The sequence below is a fragment of the Harpia harpyja genome, chromosome 11 (genome assembly GCF_026419915.1).
Source record: "Harpia harpyja isolate bHarHar1 chromosome 11, bHarHar1 primary haplotype, whole genome shotgun sequence".
In the NCBI taxonomy this organism is placed as follows: Eukaryota; Metazoa; Chordata; class Aves; order Accipitriformes; family Accipitridae; genus Harpia; species Harpia harpyja.
Window position 1 is genome coordinate 32,488,953 of NC_068950.1, and position 20,144 is coordinate 32,509,096.

General features: G+C 34.2%; 1 protein-coding gene across 7 annotated transcripts in view; it reads left to right on the forward strand.

Moving 5' to 3' along the window:
- Positions 1-20,144, forward strand: part of ZZZ3 (zinc finger ZZ-type containing 3) — a 62,331-nt gene that overhangs the window by 32,588 nt on the left and 9,599 nt on the right. For 6 of the 7 annotated variants that reach the window (XM_052800334.1, XM_052800327.1, XM_052800331.1 and 3 more), the window contains exons 4-9: positions 13,106-13,244; positions 14,687-14,834; positions 14,917-15,035; positions 15,350-15,421; positions 15,590-15,691; positions 17,120-17,215. In XM_052800334.1, the coding sequence (XP_052656294.1) occupies positions 13,106-13,244; positions 14,687-14,834; positions 14,917-15,035; positions 15,350-15,421; positions 15,590-15,691; positions 17,120-17,215 (676 nt within the window). The remainder of the gene's footprint in view (positions 1-13,105; positions 13,245-14,686; positions 14,835-14,916; positions 15,036-15,349; positions 15,422-15,589; positions 15,692-17,119; positions 17,216-20,144) is intronic. The other variant, XM_052800333.1, reaches the window with a different exon arrangement.

A 20,144-nucleotide genomic window follows, 5' to 3' on the forward strand; every position in this document is an offset into this window, starting at 1 on the left:
GTTGTTGTTTGCAAGAAAATAAATCTAGTATTCTGATGGTTCCTCATGGTAATAGGATCCTTCTAAAGAAGTCTATATTTTGATATTTGAGCCCAGTTGTCCTTTATCTGGAACTTCGTAGTTCAAGAGTTAATCAAATACAGTGCACTACATCCTTTTTCAAATTTTAAAAATACCAAAGTTCATTAGAAGATACTCCTAATTAATGTGTTACAGTTCTTCAATAGTGTCTTAATTATACCCTTGTTTAATCTCATTTTGTGCTTATTTTCTAAAATGTTAAACTAAAAAAAAAAAAGGTTTTAGCAGAAATGTTTTCCCCGATTAGTCAGATGCAAAGAATTCCAGGGTTCCCATGCTGTCAGGTAAAGGCTATTCACTTGCCTGTGACATTTCTGGCTGAACAAAGTGTGCTGGTCTTCTGCTTATCAGATCTTCAAATGGTACACAGCTTTGTTTTTCTGTCCGTCATCAGTTTGTGATTAAACTTGTCTTTATGGATGATTTTTTTCTCTGGTTTATATTTCTGTTCTCTTTTAAAAGCAAATTCAGAGAGACATTAGCATCTCGGCTAGGTTGAGGAGGCAGATTCTCCAAGAAGGAATTAATATCATTCTTTGGATGTTTCACAGCAGAAAAAAAAGCTATATTGCTCTGTGCTGCAGAAGCAATTTGATATGTCTGTAAACTTACACTATTTCTTGTTACATTGCATAGCTTGATGACATACACATTCGTACAGCTGATTTTCACTTTGCGAGAAATTATTGTAACATTGATAAAATATGAATATACTGAAACCTTCAACAGCTGTTGATAAGACTTGCTATAAGAAAAACAACTAAATGTGTATTGTAGTATTTTTGTATGAATTTTGTTGCTTTTTGAATGTTGTCATGTTTAAACAACATTCATATATTAATATTTCTGGGAAAACTGGATGATAGAATAAGAAAATAATCATCACAGAAAGTGAGTTATGGAATACTATTATTCAGAGAAAAGGCTGAAATAATGGATGTTCCACAACCTCTTTAATAAAACAGATCTCTCCTACGAAGATCTGAGATCTCTAAACAGAAATTTTATCACAACATAGACATTCATGTAGATAATAACAGACTGATCTAGGGGATGTATAATTGTAAAGTATTGTTAATGTTGATTTTTCTGTTATTACACACACAATTTGAATTTTTGTGTATTATGATTCTTCTCAGAAAAATATGGTTTGGTGCACATTTGAGAAATTCGCTTGTATGTTCTAGCTTAGAAACCTTTGCATTTTCTTTTGATATTTTCATCAAAACTGAACTTGTTGATTTAAATCTTTTTACACTGCTTAATTTTATATGCTGTGCTTAGTGTTTTGCATATGTCTTTCCTCAGAAGTTTCTCATATCTATTTGCTGTATCTTTTTATAGTTTAATTCTTTCTTATAGTGCAGTAGCTTAATTTTCTATCTTACGCAATATTTTATCCTCAGTACATTTTCCCCTTTGCCCAGGGCTTCGTTTAGTGCCCTTTTTTCTTTTTTCTTCTTCCTCTCTACTTACTCTCTGGAGTTTTGCAATGTTTGGCAGGTGTTAGGTTGCATGAGGGAAAATTTTTGTTTAACACTTAGCTCTGAGTTCTAGATGAAAATGTAATTGAAGAGTTGAGTTGTCACGTGCATGTAATGCATTATACATTATACAGATCCTATATATAGGATCCTGTAAACTGTGGTTAGCTTTATAGGAACCACCTAGGCCTGTAGGTAAGCTCACTGAAATGTAAGAACTATGCATGAGCACTTGCCTACAGGCATTCCGTTGCAAGAGTTAGGACCTTGTGTTTGTTCAGTAAATAGATATTTTTATATATCTTTGGTTTCATTTATTACTTTAAAATCATAATAGCTGTACTGACATTTAAACTGAAGACAGATTAGAATGAAACACTTCAGTACATCTCTTAAAACCCAGTCTTGTGAATTCTTGCCTAGTATGGGTTGTATTGTTGCAGAGGCCTTGGAAAGACAAGAGGACCATGTAGGATCGTACAACCAGATTTAATATACAATTGACAATTCATAGTAATACTGTTAATGTTGTCTTTGGATGGTCTTTTAATATTGTATGAATGTGAGAAAGAAAAGACATCTGTAGCATTTCCTGTGGTACAGGTTTTGTATTTTATTCAGTCACAAATGTTTCTGCCTAATGAATCAGATTGAAACAGTTCTCTATAAAAGTTCATCTTACTGCACTTGACTTGTTAGAATAGGCTCTGGTGCACTTTGCCATACCAATTATTTGAGAACTGCCTTAAACAGAATCTTCTTAAAATGTAACTCTAACATAATCCTGTAGTGGTCTTTTTCACTAAGGTGAACTTGTAATTTTACCTGCACCATGTTTCTTCCTTAACTGGATGACAATTAGTATTAAAAATTAAAGTACTTTTCATTAATATATTTTAAGATAAAAATCTCCATGTCTATCTTTGCATATATTGGGTAAGAACAAAAATACTACATCACTTTTGTAATTTATCCCCATATATTCAGATATATGTCTCAGAATTAAGGTCAAATTTATCACAGTGTGGATTTATTTTAATGTACAGATAAGTCAGATAATCTAACATTCCTTTGTAGTGATGTCATGTAGCTAATACTATAGTATAAATTGTCCTCCTATATTATTTTTAAGGACACCTTTGTCTCATTTTCCGTTGAGACATACAGTTTTAGTCTGAGGAGACTTTGGTTGTTATGTTGTTTCATGTTAAGGAATAAAGGGAATTGGTATAAATCAAGTAAATCATGTTACTTTTTCTAGTAGCAGTTTTAATCCATACTGGGGTTAAGAATATTATGAGACAGCAACTATTTTGTAAACATGTAACCTCTGAGTACTTTATAGAATATATCATCAACATAGAAGAATTTAAGTATACATTTTTAGTGTTGAAGAACAATAGAAGTTAATAATTTTTTTAAAAATGCATATGTGCCATATATATTAGAATACAATGTGTTTTAATTCATCCTTTGTTCCACACAAGAGTGATGTGGCATACAGTGTTATTTTTCTTAAACTACCTATTAACGTAAAACTTAAACATATGGAAGATCGGTTCTCTTCTCAGAGAGTAGTTCCTACTGTCTGGTAGATTGGTCTGTGTTTTTAGTAAGTAACAAAAAATTAAATTGGATTTAAGTAAAAATCTCATTTCATGTAGCAGTTGAATGCTGCAACCTACTTCATCTGCAAAATAGAAATATGACGGAAATCAATTAGAAACTTCTAATATGAGTTTCTGATCAACTGCAGTTTGGTATTGCAGATAATTGTGTTATTAAAGCGTTGTGATAGTGTAAAGGGCATACAATCACATTTATTAGTGAAATACTTGTTATATTTTACACCAGCTTAAAATATAAAGTATTTTGAGAATTTTTTACTGCCAGCATTATTATTTATCATATTTTATAAGGTCATTTCTATCTATAAATACTTATCAATGGAACAGTTAGAAGTGACACAAAATCATTGCAGGACTAAAGATCAAGGTTTAGTTAAGAGTATTTTTGTAATCATAGAATCATGTTTTATAATTACATAAACTATTCAAGAAACACAAAATAATAGAGTTCTTAATTTGCAAGAGATAATGCCTTGGGCATGTGCTGCATCTGTTTTTCTCTCTCTAATAATAGGCTTACTCTAGGAGCCATTAAATGTCAAGTACATTTGTCAAATTCGTTTTTATTTCTCTGAACACAGTTATCTTGCTGTCAACCACAGCACAATCCTAGTGAACGGCACTATCAAACACAGTGCAATCCTCATTTAAATAATGCATCCTGTGGAAAGCAAAGCTTGATTTCTTTTGGATTTGTGTCCTTTGCTCCTTGAATTCTCTTCTCTCCTGATTTGCATGATACCTGCTTTTCTTTTTCTGCCTATGTTCTCACCTCCAAGAGTCCTCTGTCACGGCATCTTGTCCTGGAAGAGACAGCGTGAGCTCTTCAACGCAGAGCTGCTTCCCTGCTGGCTGGCTTGGTAGTGTGTGTGGATGTGTGTGCTGATGGATTGACCAGAGAATGTGAAGAGTAACGGTTGGATTCAGCTTGCCTTTCTCTTGCAGAGATAGTAGTTATGGTCTCTCCCCCCTTCCAAACTGCCAGTTTTTAGAGAACATACAGGAACTCAGCTTGTCTTTCCAACTTCTTTGATCAACATGGATCAAAAATCATGGGGGAAAATCAACAATTTTTTAAAAAATAATAAACACAAACATACTATTTTAATACACAAAAAGATAGAAACTTATTTTCCCACCTGTTCATTTGGAAATGCTTACCATTTCTAAGGATCCTCATTAGTAAATTCATCTAAACTGGAAAATTAAGTATTAGTAAATACTAAAAATGGTTTTGAGGGGTAGGAAATATCAGTTGAAAAAAAAAATATCAAATGCCGTAGGAGATTCATGGTCCTGACTTTAAAAAAATAGAGAGAAAACCAAGAAAAGATGGGGTAGTAATATACTCACCCAGTGCAGCTGTGTGGAGAGTAAGGCTCTGGCTGTGGTTTTGGCTATGCACACAAGGGGCACTTAACAAAAGCAAAGTGGTAAAGTGTGGTTACACCAGTTATACCAATGTAAAGTATGTCTGGTGGGACAAGGAATAAATTATATTACCATAATTGCCTACTTGGTAGGGATGTACAAGTATTTCACTAAAATGCTAGTAAACATAATGATGCCACCAAGAAAACAAGAACACAGTGACTGGCATATGCTGTGAGAATACAGGTATCTTTACTCTTCAGTTTTAACTAACCTAGCTTGACATAACTCTATTACCAGTCTTTAAGTATTTGTTCTGGTCTTACATGACGTTTTGACAGCATCTCCATCATGAACTACAAAACTGACTGGCAGTATCTTTTAGAAGGGAATTGTATGAGCAGTGCTTATTAATGCTTGTTTTAGTCTCAGCAATAAGTTCTAATCAAGATAGGTGTTTCTTTGGTACTAGAAAGTACTTACATGCTATTTTGAGAGGAAGAAAGATCCTACTTTTTGCTTTCCTTTAAATTTTGTTCTTGGTAGGAATAGCCAGGGGATTTTTAATTTTTCACTATTGCACATCTTGGTTTTTCTTTGCACAGTTCCAAGTGAAGGTGTGCTATTTTGTATAACAACCTTTGAAAGTTTTATGCTTCCTAAGCCAAGGACCAACTGTGTTTGTCCATGGTTTATTATCATAGTGAGTACTAATAAAAATATACATTTTACTAATTTTCTTCCTTATTTCTAACTTCCATTCCCCTTCTTTAGGCAAAAAAGATTGAGTGAATAATTCTTTGTATTGCTGTTAGAACATTCAGCTTCTCGTGATTGCATATCATGTTCTTGTAATCCAGTTATAGTGTTCAGATATTACTGTAACAGAATACTTGAGGGAATATGGTCATTTCTTCCATCAGCAAGAATATACACCTGAATAATTGGGAAACCTGCATAAACATAGAGTGAGTTGAAGGAGTGCAGTAATCAAGGCCAGGTTGGATGGTGCTTTCAGCAACCTGGTCTACTGGAAAGTGTCCCTGCTGTTAAAGGAAGATCAAAAGGCTATATTAAAATGGGTTAATGGCGGGAGGACTGATGGATGGTGTTTTAACCTTTCATGTTGACAAGACCGAAATAAGTTACATGTTTGTTTGAGGCACAGAGACCTAATTGCTACTAAAAATTTTGAAAACTTGCTGGAAATGTGGATATTTGATAAAGGTGCTTTTGTACAGCTAATATTAAGTCCTGCTGAGTGTGGTGGACAGCTCTTCACAAGAATGAAGCCTATAGCAATATTTGAGTGGGTGTTCTGTTTCTGGGGCAGAGTTAAGGATTTAAGAAAGAAAGGGACATCACAAGTTCATAACCGATAAAATACTGTTCAGATGCTTGAAATACAAAGTCTGGAGTGGTGAAAGTTGGAAGGTGAAATTAGAGTTGAAAATAGCTCTTTTGCACCCAGGTGGAAGACTGCAGTAGGGTTTTCTGTTTTGGTTTAGGGTTTGTTGTTTTTTTTTTAAAATGTCCTTTAAAAAAAAAAAAAGTGCTTTTTGGCTTAGTTCTGTTTTGTTTTAAATAGGTGTGTATTATAGCCTGAGGCTGGCATTCAGAAATAGTGATTATTGTTCCATTACTGGCACGGTAGACTTGGAGAAGCCACTTAATGTATACTTTAGTTGTTTCATGTATAAAATGGAGAGGCAGTTTAATTATTTACTTATCTTGGAAGTCTTTTAAAAGGTCTGAAGTATGAATATTAAATATGGATAAAGTACAGTAAATTACAGTATGTGTAAAGAGGTTAAGCTAGAGTGGAAAACAATTTCATAACGAGTTGCAGAATTGGCTGTGAGTAGATTACCTCGGTCATAGTATCTAAGCATTAGGTAAGTAAAAACCTACCATATGCTGCTTTCTTCAGGCAAAGGTGCTTTTGTAAGTCCTGACAGGAGTTGATATATGCCCATATTGATTATGCCCTTAAACTCTTTTGTGTTTCTGAAGGGAGATCAAAGAAAGGCCACTCTTCATCAGTCTCTTCTGCTTCCTTGTTGCCGTCATGTGTGTTCTACAAGTCTAGCATTGAATCCCAGCACTCTTTCCTAGTGCAGTAATAGGTTTTTTTTAAATCTCAGATGCACATCAGAGTAATTTGCAAGAAACTCTGTCAAAATTACTGTATCATGGCACTGGGAAAGATTTCAGGCCAAGCTTAAAAGCTGGGAGCATTATCTGATATTTCTGAATGGAAACAAACAAACAAAACCCCCAAACAAAACAAAACACTCACTTCTTTGAAATGAGAAGATTGGGTTTAATCTGCCTTAAAGATTTCTCCAGGAGGCCAATCTGTTACTACAACTGCCTTGGGTTAACTTGGAAATTCTGAGTGCAATTAATGTTTACTTTTTGCTACAGTTATTTGCAGTCTTATAATATGACATGTTTAATATCCAATACTTTCTTAGTTTAGCGTCTAATAAGGAATTTATTTCTGAATCGCTGTTAAGTAGACCAAAATCCGGAGTGATAAATGACTTAACAAAAGTTTAGGAGAGCAGGTTTTAGTCTGTACTTTGCTAGAGTTGCCAGTAGATGGCAATAAAACAAAGACTTGCTCAAATCCTCCCGGTTACTGATACGTACCGATTTTGTGTCACAGCTCTTGGAAATTCAAAATACAAGTTTGCTTTAAAGTAGATATTTTTTCTACATATCTTTTAGCCATGTTTTGCTATGAGAAGTGTAAACTCCTTCACTTAAAACAAATCCTACCTGCACAAGAAATAATCAGTATTTCTGATATAAAATTTAAATGATGGTATACACGTTTTTACTTTCTAATCCCCAAAATTGTTGTTACTGTACTTTTTATCATATTGTGAACTATAGAACTGTAGAAGTGCAGTTAGCTTGGGGATTGGGAAGTGATGACCACCACCTGCACAGCATTTTATCAGTCCAGGGTAAGTCACTTCTTTTTAATTAGGCATCAAAGTACACAGCTTTGCAAGATACTAAATGATCATTGTAAGGCAAGTATAGTTGACAAGGTAACTTTTTTTCATTTCAAGTAATTTCTGTGAGCTTCCAGGAAATAAATTACAGGGAAATCTGTATACTGATTTTATTACATAAATTACAATAATTTCTTGCTACAGTTTTCCATTGTTAATAAGTGTCCCCTGCTGGCTTTATAAAACTATTCTATATATTGTCAACTTTAAAAAATACTGAATGGAGTTGCATTAGCGATCTAACAATGATAAATATTTAAATAAGGGAAAAAAATCATTGTGATAGCAATGCAAGTGTTTTAAATCTATATGTGGTTCATGCTAAAAGCAAGTAATAAACATTTAGCTATGCGTCTCTAAGATTGTCTGAATACTATGTGAAAATTTGAGGCAAGTCAAAGTTGGGTGAGTTTATATAAGTAAACGTGAGAATGTTCATTATATCATTGCTTCAGAGGTGATTATGTAAGGTTGAAAAAGATGAAATAAGGACTAACTTTGGACTGGCAAGGACCTCCTTCCATTTATTTTCATTTGGGAGGAGAGTAGAAGTAATACTGTTTCCAAGTCTCTAGCTTAAAAGTTGAGAAAATGCATTATAATTATGTTGGAATACTAGATAAGGAAAGTCCAACAAATAGTGCACAGTAGCATTTTGAGAGACCTCTTGCTAATTTTGAGTTTTTGTGTAAGTTTGCTTTGGATAAAGTCACTTAAGATGAAAATTCTTCTTTTATGGGTAAGACCAGTGGCAGAAAATTTTCTTGTGTGTTCGTAAATGTTTGAGCATTAAGACTTTGTGTAGGGGGCTTGTTTTTGGATGAGGCTTGGCATTTTTGTGGTGTTTGGTGAATGTTACCAACAGCCACTTTTGTGTCTGCCCCTTACGTTGTTGAACAGGACAAAACTGATGCTTCACATTTATTTACTGCAATTTAACTGAAAAGCTTCACTTACTTATTTTATTCCATCCACTAGTTTGAATTAGCTACCTAAAAGTTAGAATCTTCATTTTGTAGTATCAGTTTCTCACATCACTCATTCACTTAAGGTTTAAAGTACAGTATGTTCTTCTCTTGAAGGGAGAAGAAACCTTCAAAAACCACAGAGGGACTAGCCTCTGTGACTGAATGACTCTTATTGGAATACTGAAATGAATTTATTTAAAAATGCTGAATGACATGGCCTCTTGTACAGGCTAGTGTTAAGTCATTTAGTATAAAAAATAAGAGTAAACTTAAGAAACATGCTATTCTTAAGGCAGATTGACTCCAAATTTTTATATATATATATATATAGTGTTTTCTAAAGCTCGTTGTTAGTTCCTGCTACAAAGAAAATCTGTGATGTAACTCTGGGTACTTAGATCTGGAAATGTAAATACGTTATCACAGGATGGAAAGAATGGGGGGGAAAAAAGCATCTTGAAAGTAGATCTCAGAAAATTGGATCAAAATGGAAACGGGTCTCATTAAGGTACTAGCTATGTTATTTTCAAGCATTATCACAGACAAGAGAGGAGGTTGCTGTGTCCCTAATCTCTATTAGAACAAAGTTCATGGAAATGAATAGTGTAATAACTAATGGCTTATGGCAGAACTTCCATAAATATGGCTCTGCTATGTGATAATTATTTCATGGAGCAATCCAAAAGAGTGGAGTAGTTATTAACTGCAGTAGAACAACTGAATCAGCAGGAGTCCCTGCTCATCAGTATCAATCTTTAAGAAGTGGTTTTCCTTTTTTAAATATTGGTCCCTCAAAAACCTATGTTAATCAAGGTTTTCCACCATAGAGATACTGAAACTGTTTCTGTACTGTACTGAATTATTCAAGTGTTCATCTGGAAGATTCCTGGCAGTTAACATGATTTAAGAAATTACAAGAGTGTTTCAATACTGAGATTGTGGAAATATGGAATTACATTCTGTAGAATGAAAGTTTTCCTGCAAAAAAAACTGCTTAGGGTTTTGTACGGGCTAACAATTTAGTAATTAGAACTGAGAAAAGCGTAACTTCAGTCAGTTTAGGGGGTATGACTGACTCTGAGTTTACTCATATTACACATTTTTAGTTGTATGAGTTTGTTTTGTTTTGGCAGAGGATGTGAGATAATTTTCCTTGGTAATTCCTTCGAGATCTTTCAGTGAAAATGATGTAACTGTAGCTGGATAATTTAGAGGTGGTTGCTCTTTGATTGCCTCATTGAAGGATGGAGCCAGTTTTGCAGCAGAAGAGTGAGCAAGGTTCCAGTTACTTTCTCTTTACCTTCATTAGGCCTTTTCAATTTTGGAGAATGTTAGTGCAACTGCAGGAGGTAGTTTAAATCATAATTGTTGTGCTTATTTACAAAGAACCTTGGAAGATGGATAGTAAAATTGTTCGCCACTTTTTTTCTTTTCTTTTAAATAGTCTTGGAAATTATGCACACAGTGTCTTTTGCTTAATGCAGCAGAAGTATTATGTTACTGTTTGAGAATAAGAAGCCAGAACGGACAGAGACTTCAAGAAAGTGCTCACCATGTGCGTTGTGATTTGGCTTACTGATTTTTCAGAGAAATACTTGGCTTTATTACAGTCATGTAGGGCTGAAGAACTAAAAGCCTGCACAAACCCATGAAAACAGTAGAGGTTCAAAACTTAAAAGAACCTATGCAGACATATTATAATACAGTCGGTTAAACAGTCATGTTGGAATTTAAAAGGACGTGCAATGGTTTGGAGAGAATGCAGTACTGCAGCAAATCTAAAGTACCTGAATATGGACTATGCAAACTATTTATTTCAGGGTTAGTATTTTCAATTTTTTCTTGGCAATGTAAGACCCCAAAATGAACACTTTCATGCATTTCAATACTTCTGATATTCACATGATAAAATTGCAGTCTTACTCCTGGGCTTTAGAATATTCATTCATAAAAACTGAATATGGAAGTTAAAGTAATACCTCCAAGTTAATACATTTCTTTAGTGGAGGTACAAAAAAGTGCCAGGAAATCTTTTTGTCTGAACAGTTTCCTCAAAACCCCCTTTTTCTCTCTTGAATTATTTCATGATAATAGTGCTATGTAGCCACAGATGAACATCACATGACCTGTTTTCAAATGATCCTGACATTTTTGTAATACTTGCGAATGTTTTAACGAGGGAAGTAAATGGAGTTCAGTATTCTTGTTTTGTTTGTTATTTCTCCCAAACTGTAATTTCTTCTCTTTCCTTTCAGACTTAATTATTTAAGGCCACCTCATTAAGATAATTTCTTCCCCTACTTTACACATGTGAATCATCATTAAATTAGCACTTCATCTAAATCACCAACATTTGGTTGCTTTTTCTTCTATGTTTGTAAAGGTTTTAAATGAAATTATTATTTTCTTTCAATTTCATTTGGAAAAGCGATCACTTAAATACAATTTGAATAAGTGACGTAAAATGGCTCAAGAAAAGAAAGGCAGGTATTTATTTAACATCTTAGATGCAAATTTTTGTGCACACTACTGAGCCTCTGTTACTGTGATTAGAGCTAACTCCAGAGTCTTGTATAGAAGTTTTGGCACCTGCTGATAGGAAAAGGCTTTCTGTTGTCCAGGTTAAATCATCTCCCCAAATATCATGAAGCTCTTCTGTGTTGTTACAGCTGCATCTACATCAAACATGTTAGCAGCCTGCCTATGTTTCATTTATCTGGAGCATGCAGGGCAGGCTTCTGCATAAGAAGTGCTGTCAGTCCACCTAAGCATGGACAGAGGTTGCCCAGCGCAAAGCTAGGCAATGATCAGGTGCTATTTGTAAAAACTAAGTAAAGATTTTGATTTCACATATGATGATTCCTGTAAGCCTGAACAGCGGTATTGTCTCAGGCCAATTTTGATGTACCGTCACTACTTTTGTAAGTTATTTCTGAAGTTTGTTTTTCACCTGTTCAAGAGTAGCCCCAGTAATTACCTTGCTTTATGGAAAGTTTTTTTGTTTAGAGGAAACTGGAGCACTTTTCCAGTAGTGAAAATAGTCCACTATTGTTCCAGTATTAATAGCCTATTTAATAAGCATTTTAGGTCTTAGTTGCATATAAACCTGAATATGTGCAGACAAATTTAAATCATAATAAATTCATAACAGAATTGTATCCTACTGTTTTTAAACAAGCTCAGTATTTTAGTTTCAAACTTCAGAACGTATGGCTATATTTTATGTTTTCAAATATTACATTTGAGTGGAAAGAAAATTACCCTTTTTCATGGGGAGGCAGCAGTTTAATGTCTAGGTAGAAACTTAAATATTTGATGGTACGAAGCCTGTATTTTGCCTTGAGGCTATTTACTTCCCTCCGCTTAAAGTCTTTCCCAATTACCAGTGCAGTCAATTGAAAAACTTGGCATTAGCTCAGTAACCTCTGGATCTTTTCTGTAATACATGTGGAATTCATTGTGTTAGGCTTGTCTTTGTTTTACCAATAATGGAATAGAATGAAAATTTACTGAAATACTGTAGTAGTGAATAGATCTTACCTGATTTCTGTATACTTTAGATGGCATTTTGTGCTGAACTAAAATACAGTTGTAATATTAAATGTCAGAAAACATTTTCATGAAAAAAATTAAGTTGATACATAATAATTTGCAACAACAGGGGCCATTAGAAACTACATGACTTAGAAACTGAAGTGAAAAACTGTAACTTTAAAGCTAATAAAAGGTATTAAATGTAGTAACCTATTTTTTAAAGGCTGTGCAATATTGTATGATGTTCTGACTCGAGTTAGATTTATAGAAAACAGTTCAGGAAGTATACATTATTGGGTACAGGTATGATAGTCACATCAGTGATTTTCAAATGTATCTGTTAAATAGACAATCAAAACTAGGTGTGAATCTGGGATGGCAGGTTTGAGGGAACACTGACATTTTCATTCAACTTCTGTATTCTTAGAGGAATCTGGTTTGTATGCATTTATTTTGCAAATTACTTATTCCTTGGTTTATTACTTTTCATAAATGATTCTGGTATTCTCCTCTAAGGTGAGGCTTCCATGAAATGTTTAGATACAGTTTCTAAGCCATTCCTGTCCACGCTGTGAGTGATTGAGCAAAATGTTAAAAGTGGTAGAGGCATTTGTGTTGGGGTAGAAGGAAGCTGATTTTGAAGTGGAAGAGAAATTAGGTCATTTTGTTTGTGGTGTTTCTAACTTTGTAAGCAAAGCTTGTTGGTCATAGCTATTGAGAATATGAATAGGTTGTCCCTGACACCATATTGGTTTAGCTAGTACAAAATTTACATTTAAAGGAAATCACTGGGGGGGGGTGTTACATTTTTTTATGTGTTTATATAAATTAATCTACTACTTTAAATAGATTTGATATAATTTTTTATATAATTCAGTAAAAATGTCTATGAACTGTTTCAGATAAGCTATGAAATCTGGTAGAAACTAGTAGATAATCATGGCTAGTATTTAGATGGGGGGATGTCACTTTTAAAGACAAATTTAGTGAGATGTTTTCCTTTGTCTCTGTAGTTATCAGAGACTATTACAGACGATTGCTGTACTCGAGGCTCAACGTACTCAAGCAGTTCAAGACCTTGAAAGTTTAGGCAGACACCAGAGAGAAGCACTGAAAGATCCTATTGGATTTGTGGAAAGACTCCAGAAGAAGGTATTTCGATGGGCTTTTCTTAAGTCTTACTTGGAATTTTTTTTTTTTAATAACCAGTAATTCATCATCTGTAGAAATCAGAGAATTCCATATATACTTACGTTAAGATTACGAGTTTAAAATCCTTTATCTGCTGAGCAAAAATGGCCCTTTGTTTTCTTATTAAATCTGTAAGACGTAGGTCTTCAATGTTTTTATTAGATATGCTTTCTTCCTTTTTTTTTTTTTGGTATGCAGAAATGTAATCTTTAAATTTCTAATTGTAATGTAGGTATTTTAAGACAACCCGAAATCTACAGGTGACTAGAAGTAATTCATAGTAAGGCATCAGATCAAGAATTCGTAACTTTTCTCATTAGAGAAATTAAATGTTGTGCTGCGAGTGAATTTGGTAGGGTACTTTTTAAAGAGCAGGAAATGTAGTTCCTAACCTAAAACCAAAATGAACGCTAGAAAACATACGTGAGTTCTGGATAACATAATAGAATATTGTCTGATGGAGGAGAATTAATTCTGATAAGGAAACATTTTCTTTTCAAGCTTTAAAAAAAAAAAATTGTTCTAACAGGGATACTGAAAAAATGTTTAAAGCTTGAATACTTTCTTGCTGCCACGTCTACCAGTGACAAAGATGATTGACCTTCTAGTCTGCTGGCAATATATTGTATTTCAGTGAAGAATGAAGTAGGTATTTTATGGTGCTCTTTTCCTAGGTTTGTAGAGACCTAGGTTTACAGAGAGGTCTGATGTAAGCCCATTGGTTTTAGTAGTTGTCTTTCCATTAAATTTTGAGATGAGTTAATAGCATGCATGATGTAATAGTGTTGCATTTGATAATCATTGTATGGGGAAATACTAATCATAGTTGAAAGTATCTGGTGTATTTTTGTCTCCGAACCAAGGGAATGATACTCTTAAGGTCAACCTTTAAATAAAGTGGTGAGCTTTGCAACAGTTGTGTTTTAGACAGAAGACAGCAAAATCAGTGTAAAATATACATTGATTTCTTTGATGGGAGGAGTTTAGGTTTATCAGATGATAAAATTCCAAATCTTACAGTTTCCTGTGTTACGAAAGGTACAGATCCTGGGCAAACAGTATGTTTAAACAAATAAGAGGTAGACAGTAACAGGATATTGAAGTCAGAAACACCTGATTTCAGCTGTGAAATACATGCTTTAAAGATTTATGTTCAATAAGCCATCATTGACCATGCCACTGCATATTTTATATGCACTGTTGTGTATTATTCTTGAATGATATCTTCTCCTTAAAAATACTGTGCGCTGCATGGGACTTCAAAAATTCTGATTTTGAATTCTGCTTTTAGCTAAAAAGCAGCATCAGGTTCTCATAACTTTTCAGGATTTGTAGTTTTTTTGTTTGGATATACAGCAGTTGTGTTAAATATTGTTTTTCACTTTTCATTCTTGTTTTTTCAGGTTGATATGGGTCTTCCATATCCTCAGAGAGTCGTTCAGCTCCCTGAGATTGCCTGGGACCAATACACCACTAGCCTTGGAAACTTTGAGAGAGAATTCAAAAACCGAAAACGTAACAGTAGGAGGGTGAAGCTGATTTTTGACAAAGGTAAAAGGAAAGTGGGCATACATTACAAGAAAGAAATGACCAGTGCGGAGGTTTAATAATTCCTTTTTTGTGTTGCTTACAGTAGGTATACCTGCAAGACCAAAAAGTCCTTTGGATCCCAAGAAGGATGGAGAGTCTATTTCATACTCTGTCTTGCCTTTAAGTGATGGTCCAGAAGGTTCTACAAACAGTCGTCCACAGGTAGTTGTTATGAAAGGAAAGATAAAATTTTACAGAATAGTAATTTATGAATCTTTTTTTTCTTTTTCTTTTTAATTACGGGTATGTGGATAATATTAACTGTTACTTCAAGTGTTAATGTTGGTGATGACACATCATTCATGTACTCAAATCAGAGCACTTATTTTTGGTTTAGGCAAATTTTATTTCAAATTTTCGTGCACTTATTTGGTTTGGTTTTGGTTTTACTTAGATAGGAAAAAGGTTAAAATCAAGTTATCCTAACTGTACTTTTTCTAAACACATATACCATTTTATATACTGTATTTGAGCAGATGATAAGAGGGCGACTTTGTGATGAGACCAAACCTGAAACTTTTAACCAGCTGTGGACTGTAGAGGAACAGGTAATGGGAAACTCTTCCATTTTGTAGCTGTGGTAACATACATGAGAATAAAAGCAAATTGTGTTTAAAGCACTTAGAAGTTCAGTCACATGTATGTAGATCTCATCTTTTGACAACTTATACCTCTACTAGGAAAGATGTATTTATTTTTTTCCCGTGTTGGTTTAGAAAAAACTTGAGCAATTGCTTCTGAAGTATCCACCAGAGGAAGTAGAGTCCCGACGGTGGCAGAAGATAGCTGATGAACTGGGAAACAGAACAGCAAAGCAGGTAACAAGTAAAACAGTTTGAGAAGTAATCCCTTTCCTTGACTTTTCTTTTTTTCTTCCTTTTTTTTTCTTTCTTTTTAAAAATTTTTTCTCTTTTATTTTTCTTTTTTCATTTTTTTCTTTTTAAGCTTTTTAAGGAAGCACTGAGAAGAGATTGTATCCAGGTTTCTCTCCAACACTTAAGTCATTTATTTCTAATTTTAGGTTTTTTTCTGTCAAAAAAACCACAATTCATAAACTGAGGGATTTAAAAAGAGGGTATATTTTTTGTAATGTTCATAACTAAAGGAATAAAACTTATTTTGCTAGAAAAAAGATTTGCTTGGGCATTGTTTGAGTGCTTGTGCTGTGCTAATAGTGATGTCAGTCACTGCATTCTAGCAGTTGATACAGATTCACAGAAGATTTATTTGTAGATGTCTTTTTCCTTTGAAATAGCAATCAATAAAATCCACATCTTTTCAGTAATCACTTACTTTTTCTTAAAAATGTAACAGCAGGGCCTGCATTTCACTAATCACAATGCGACTCTTAATCTCAAATATACAACTTTTGAAAGTGCACCAAAGCCCATGATAAAGCTGCCGGACCTAGTTGTTCGTTAGATTTTGACAGCATGCATTTAATTCCATATAGCAAGTGTAGTGACACCAGCTGTTCTCAGACTGAGTTAATTTGGAGTGCTGAATCTCCTGCACCTCAATACTGTAGAATGGGCAGACGTGAATACTCACAGACAGAAGAATTAGTTCTCTACTGGGGCTGAGATCCACAGAAGGACACAGATGTGGAGACGCCAAGTATTTCTGCACCTAACTTGTTGGGATTTTTCCCCTAAAATGGCATAATTTCTTCATTTTGACCAGAAGTAAAAAATGCTGGTGTTCTGTGTTTACAGTATTTTAATTTCTCCTATTTCAGTTGTGTGCTTTCAGGTAAAAGTATACTCAAGTATTTCCATGTACAAGATTACCTCATCTCTGATCATATCTTATATACTTATAGGTATATTTCTCCATACCTGAAAAAAGTAAAATATGTGCTTACTTATTTCAAAAATAAAATGTAGACATACTTTCTCTATGCTAACTATGCATAATTTATCTGTCACTGTTAAGGAAGAGTAAGTTTAGCTTCAGCAGGCAACAAACTACTAAAATTCTTTCCTTTCTATCACAATTTTTGCTGCATTTTCTCTGTACTTTGAAACAATGGCAGTTTTTTTCCTTGAAAGCCTTCAAAGTGTCTGGAAATATTACAAATGCAGCATTGGAAGATAGGTAATGGTTACAGTAGTTGTTGTAAAGTAGAAAATGAAGATTTCTTGTCCTTATAGTCTGAATCAATGTAGCAATGCTGGCAAGACTTTGAAGTGAAGGCCTGTTACATTTCATTTGACATTTAATTGTTGCGTGTTGTTTTTTTCTAGGTTGCCAGTAGAGTGCAAAAATATTTTATTAAACTGACTAAAGCTGGTATTCCAGTTCCAGGAAGAACTCCAAACTTGTATTTATATTCCAAAAAGGTGAGACAATATTACAGCAGAAATTCTGTATTTCTGTTTGCATTTACATGCAAATTGAATCTAAATCATTAATCTTTTCAATAGATTTAAGTCTTGATTAGTGCTTTCTTACTAACTAGTTCCACCTTGCATGTACTTCTTACTTAATAATCTTTTTCTTTTGCCATTAGCACTGTAGAGAGAGTTGGGTGTTATTCTAGTTTCACATCAACATCTGTTAATTACATCTCTATCGGATAATCTTGGGGACATGAAGTGTCAGAAAAGAGAACATAGATTGCAGGCTGAACTAACAGGGTTGAATGATTGGTCTTGTGGTACTTTTTCCTCATTTGTAAGTTTACTGTAATTGATCTAGAAGAGGATAATGAGAACCCTGTTGGAAGAGGATAAGGAGCCCTATAATTCATATTGTACAGTCATCTTCTAATTAACAAAAACACAGAAAATTATGTATAAGTGAGCGTACTGAACTAGCACAAGCATAGGCTTAAGACTGTAATGTCATGTTTTATTTTGAATTGCAATATATATGAAGATTAAAAGAGAATGGTCATATAAATGACCATTAAAATTCGGTGCTTTTCCTGATCCTGGAATGGATGAAAAAAGAATACGGTCCTGACAAATCTTCTTAATTTGCAAAAGAAAAGACTAGATTTGTGCAGACCGCTCATATATCTTGATATACATAATGTGATACTCTTGGGTACTAATGAGGAACCTAGACATTTGAAGAGGGCAGTCTCAGGTTTTGTGGGGGTTTTCTTTGTTGTGTTTGGGCTTTTTTGCTACTGTTGTGTTTACAAGAGTTCTTTAAAACCCGTTACAATGACATTTTGTAGAGTAACATAACTTTTTTTGCATCCAGGTGTCCATGATGTTTTCTGATTAAGAATAGAGTAAGCCTTACATTGATTCCGCAAAAAGGCAATTTTGCAGATTTAGTCTCTTGAAAGGTGGGGAACAAAAGTTACTGCCAGAGGGACCCAATAGAAAGATCTACCACAGCTCATCTCTAATGATTTAAAATGTTACACACCCCCAGTTGTCTCCTACTATTCTCTGAAGTTACTGCAAACAATAAGTGCTCATATCAGAGGCTTTCCGGTTTGCCATCCATCATGGTAGTGCCATTTTACTTTCACCAGGATTTTAATCTACTATTTTGCTGTATAAACAGAGGCAGGGAAGGTGCAGACATGACTCTGCCACCTTGTCTATTGGAAAAGCACTTTCTGGCAGAAGAACCAAAAAAACAGCTGGAAACATTGACAGTTTACAATACTAAGGGGCTAATTTCAAAAGGGTTTTAAAATTTAGTTCTGAAAATTATAATCCTTTGAGTTCTTTATGTCCCCTTACCATTTTAAATTACCTTAGTCACATGTCTTTTCTTCCTTCCTCTTAGTTTTATTTGGAAAGACTGTTACTACAGAATGTGAGCAATGCTGCCAGGCAGCAGATCACTGTATTTGATAAATAGTGGGAATACTTAATCAGTACATGTGTGACATTTTAACCATATTTTTCACTAATTTGAACAGTGATCCATAAAGTTCTTTAACACCACTGCTCTGCATACAAACACAGTATAACCAAGAAGTGAAACATTATTTTTTATAAAATTCTTAACATTCTCATGCTACAATGGTAATGCTACCATCCTACAGATTTTTCTTAAGCTTATGTGTAGAACAAATCTAATACTTAGGTCTGTTTTCACAGTATGATCCATATCCTTATTACCAGGTTGTAAGAGTAAGGTCATTGTGCCCTAGTTTGTATTGAAGTAGTGTCTCCATTTTATATTTGTATCCCACATAAGATGTACAGCAGATGAAAAAATCAAACAAATAGCATATGTGGGGGAATTGAGCTCTCAGTCTGCTAATATAGCTGTCTACGTAGAGCACAGATTGACAGCACTGTACCAGGCTGTAGTTATTCCCAAGTCTCCATTGGAGATAACAATGTGGCAGAAAGGAAATGCAAGGGGTATTGGAAGCCTGGGTCATGCTTGTGCTGTGCTCATCCTTATTTTGATATTGAGTATGCACATACGCTATAAACCACAGTATCTGCTTTATTGCCAGTAACAGAAGTATGAAATTTGGATGCTGATACTTAAAGCACATATCTATGGGAATCAAAAACATAGATATATTTAATGTAAATAATTGTGTCAAAGGGATGCTTCACAAGAAGGTACTTGCATTTCTCCATGGGGATTGCCCAGGATGCTTTTTTAAAGTGGTTACTGGGGAGTTGAGAAGCCTATTCGGTTGTTGAACATCTTGTTGAAGTTACTGTATATATTGCCTCATATGACATAATGTCTTTTCTGATAAGTGATACAGGAAATTAAACAGGATGATCAGTTTATTTTCCTGTATAACCATTATCTGCTACTGGTGAAAATAAAACTGAATCAGAGATTAGGACTCTAGCATTCAGTTCTTCAATTATGGCTTATCATTTTCAATTTAATGCTTACATAATATCATTAGTGCACCTGCTTTTAAGGTTAATCCAGAAGATACATTTCCCACAGGAAAAATTATTTTTTAACTGTCTGCTTTTATGTAGTATTTTAGTTCATTCTTCACCAGAAGTAGAATCATGTTAAAAAGAGAATTCAAATCCTCAGTTAAATTCCTAGGTCATAACGGCATGCATGACAGCACTACTACTTAAGCATAGACACAGTTTTCCTTTCTTGATTTCCAGATCTAGTATTGAATGCAGATCTGTTTTCTATTAACAGAGAACTTAAATCACCATGTCACCTCAAGCTGAAATACCATCTAACCTTACAAATGGAAGTTTGGGGGGGGTTGAAACCTTAAAGGAAATTAGAAAAGCAGCAAAACACAGGAAGTCAGTGATCATAAGGCAGAAAGTGGAAAAATTCAACACAATGGATAGT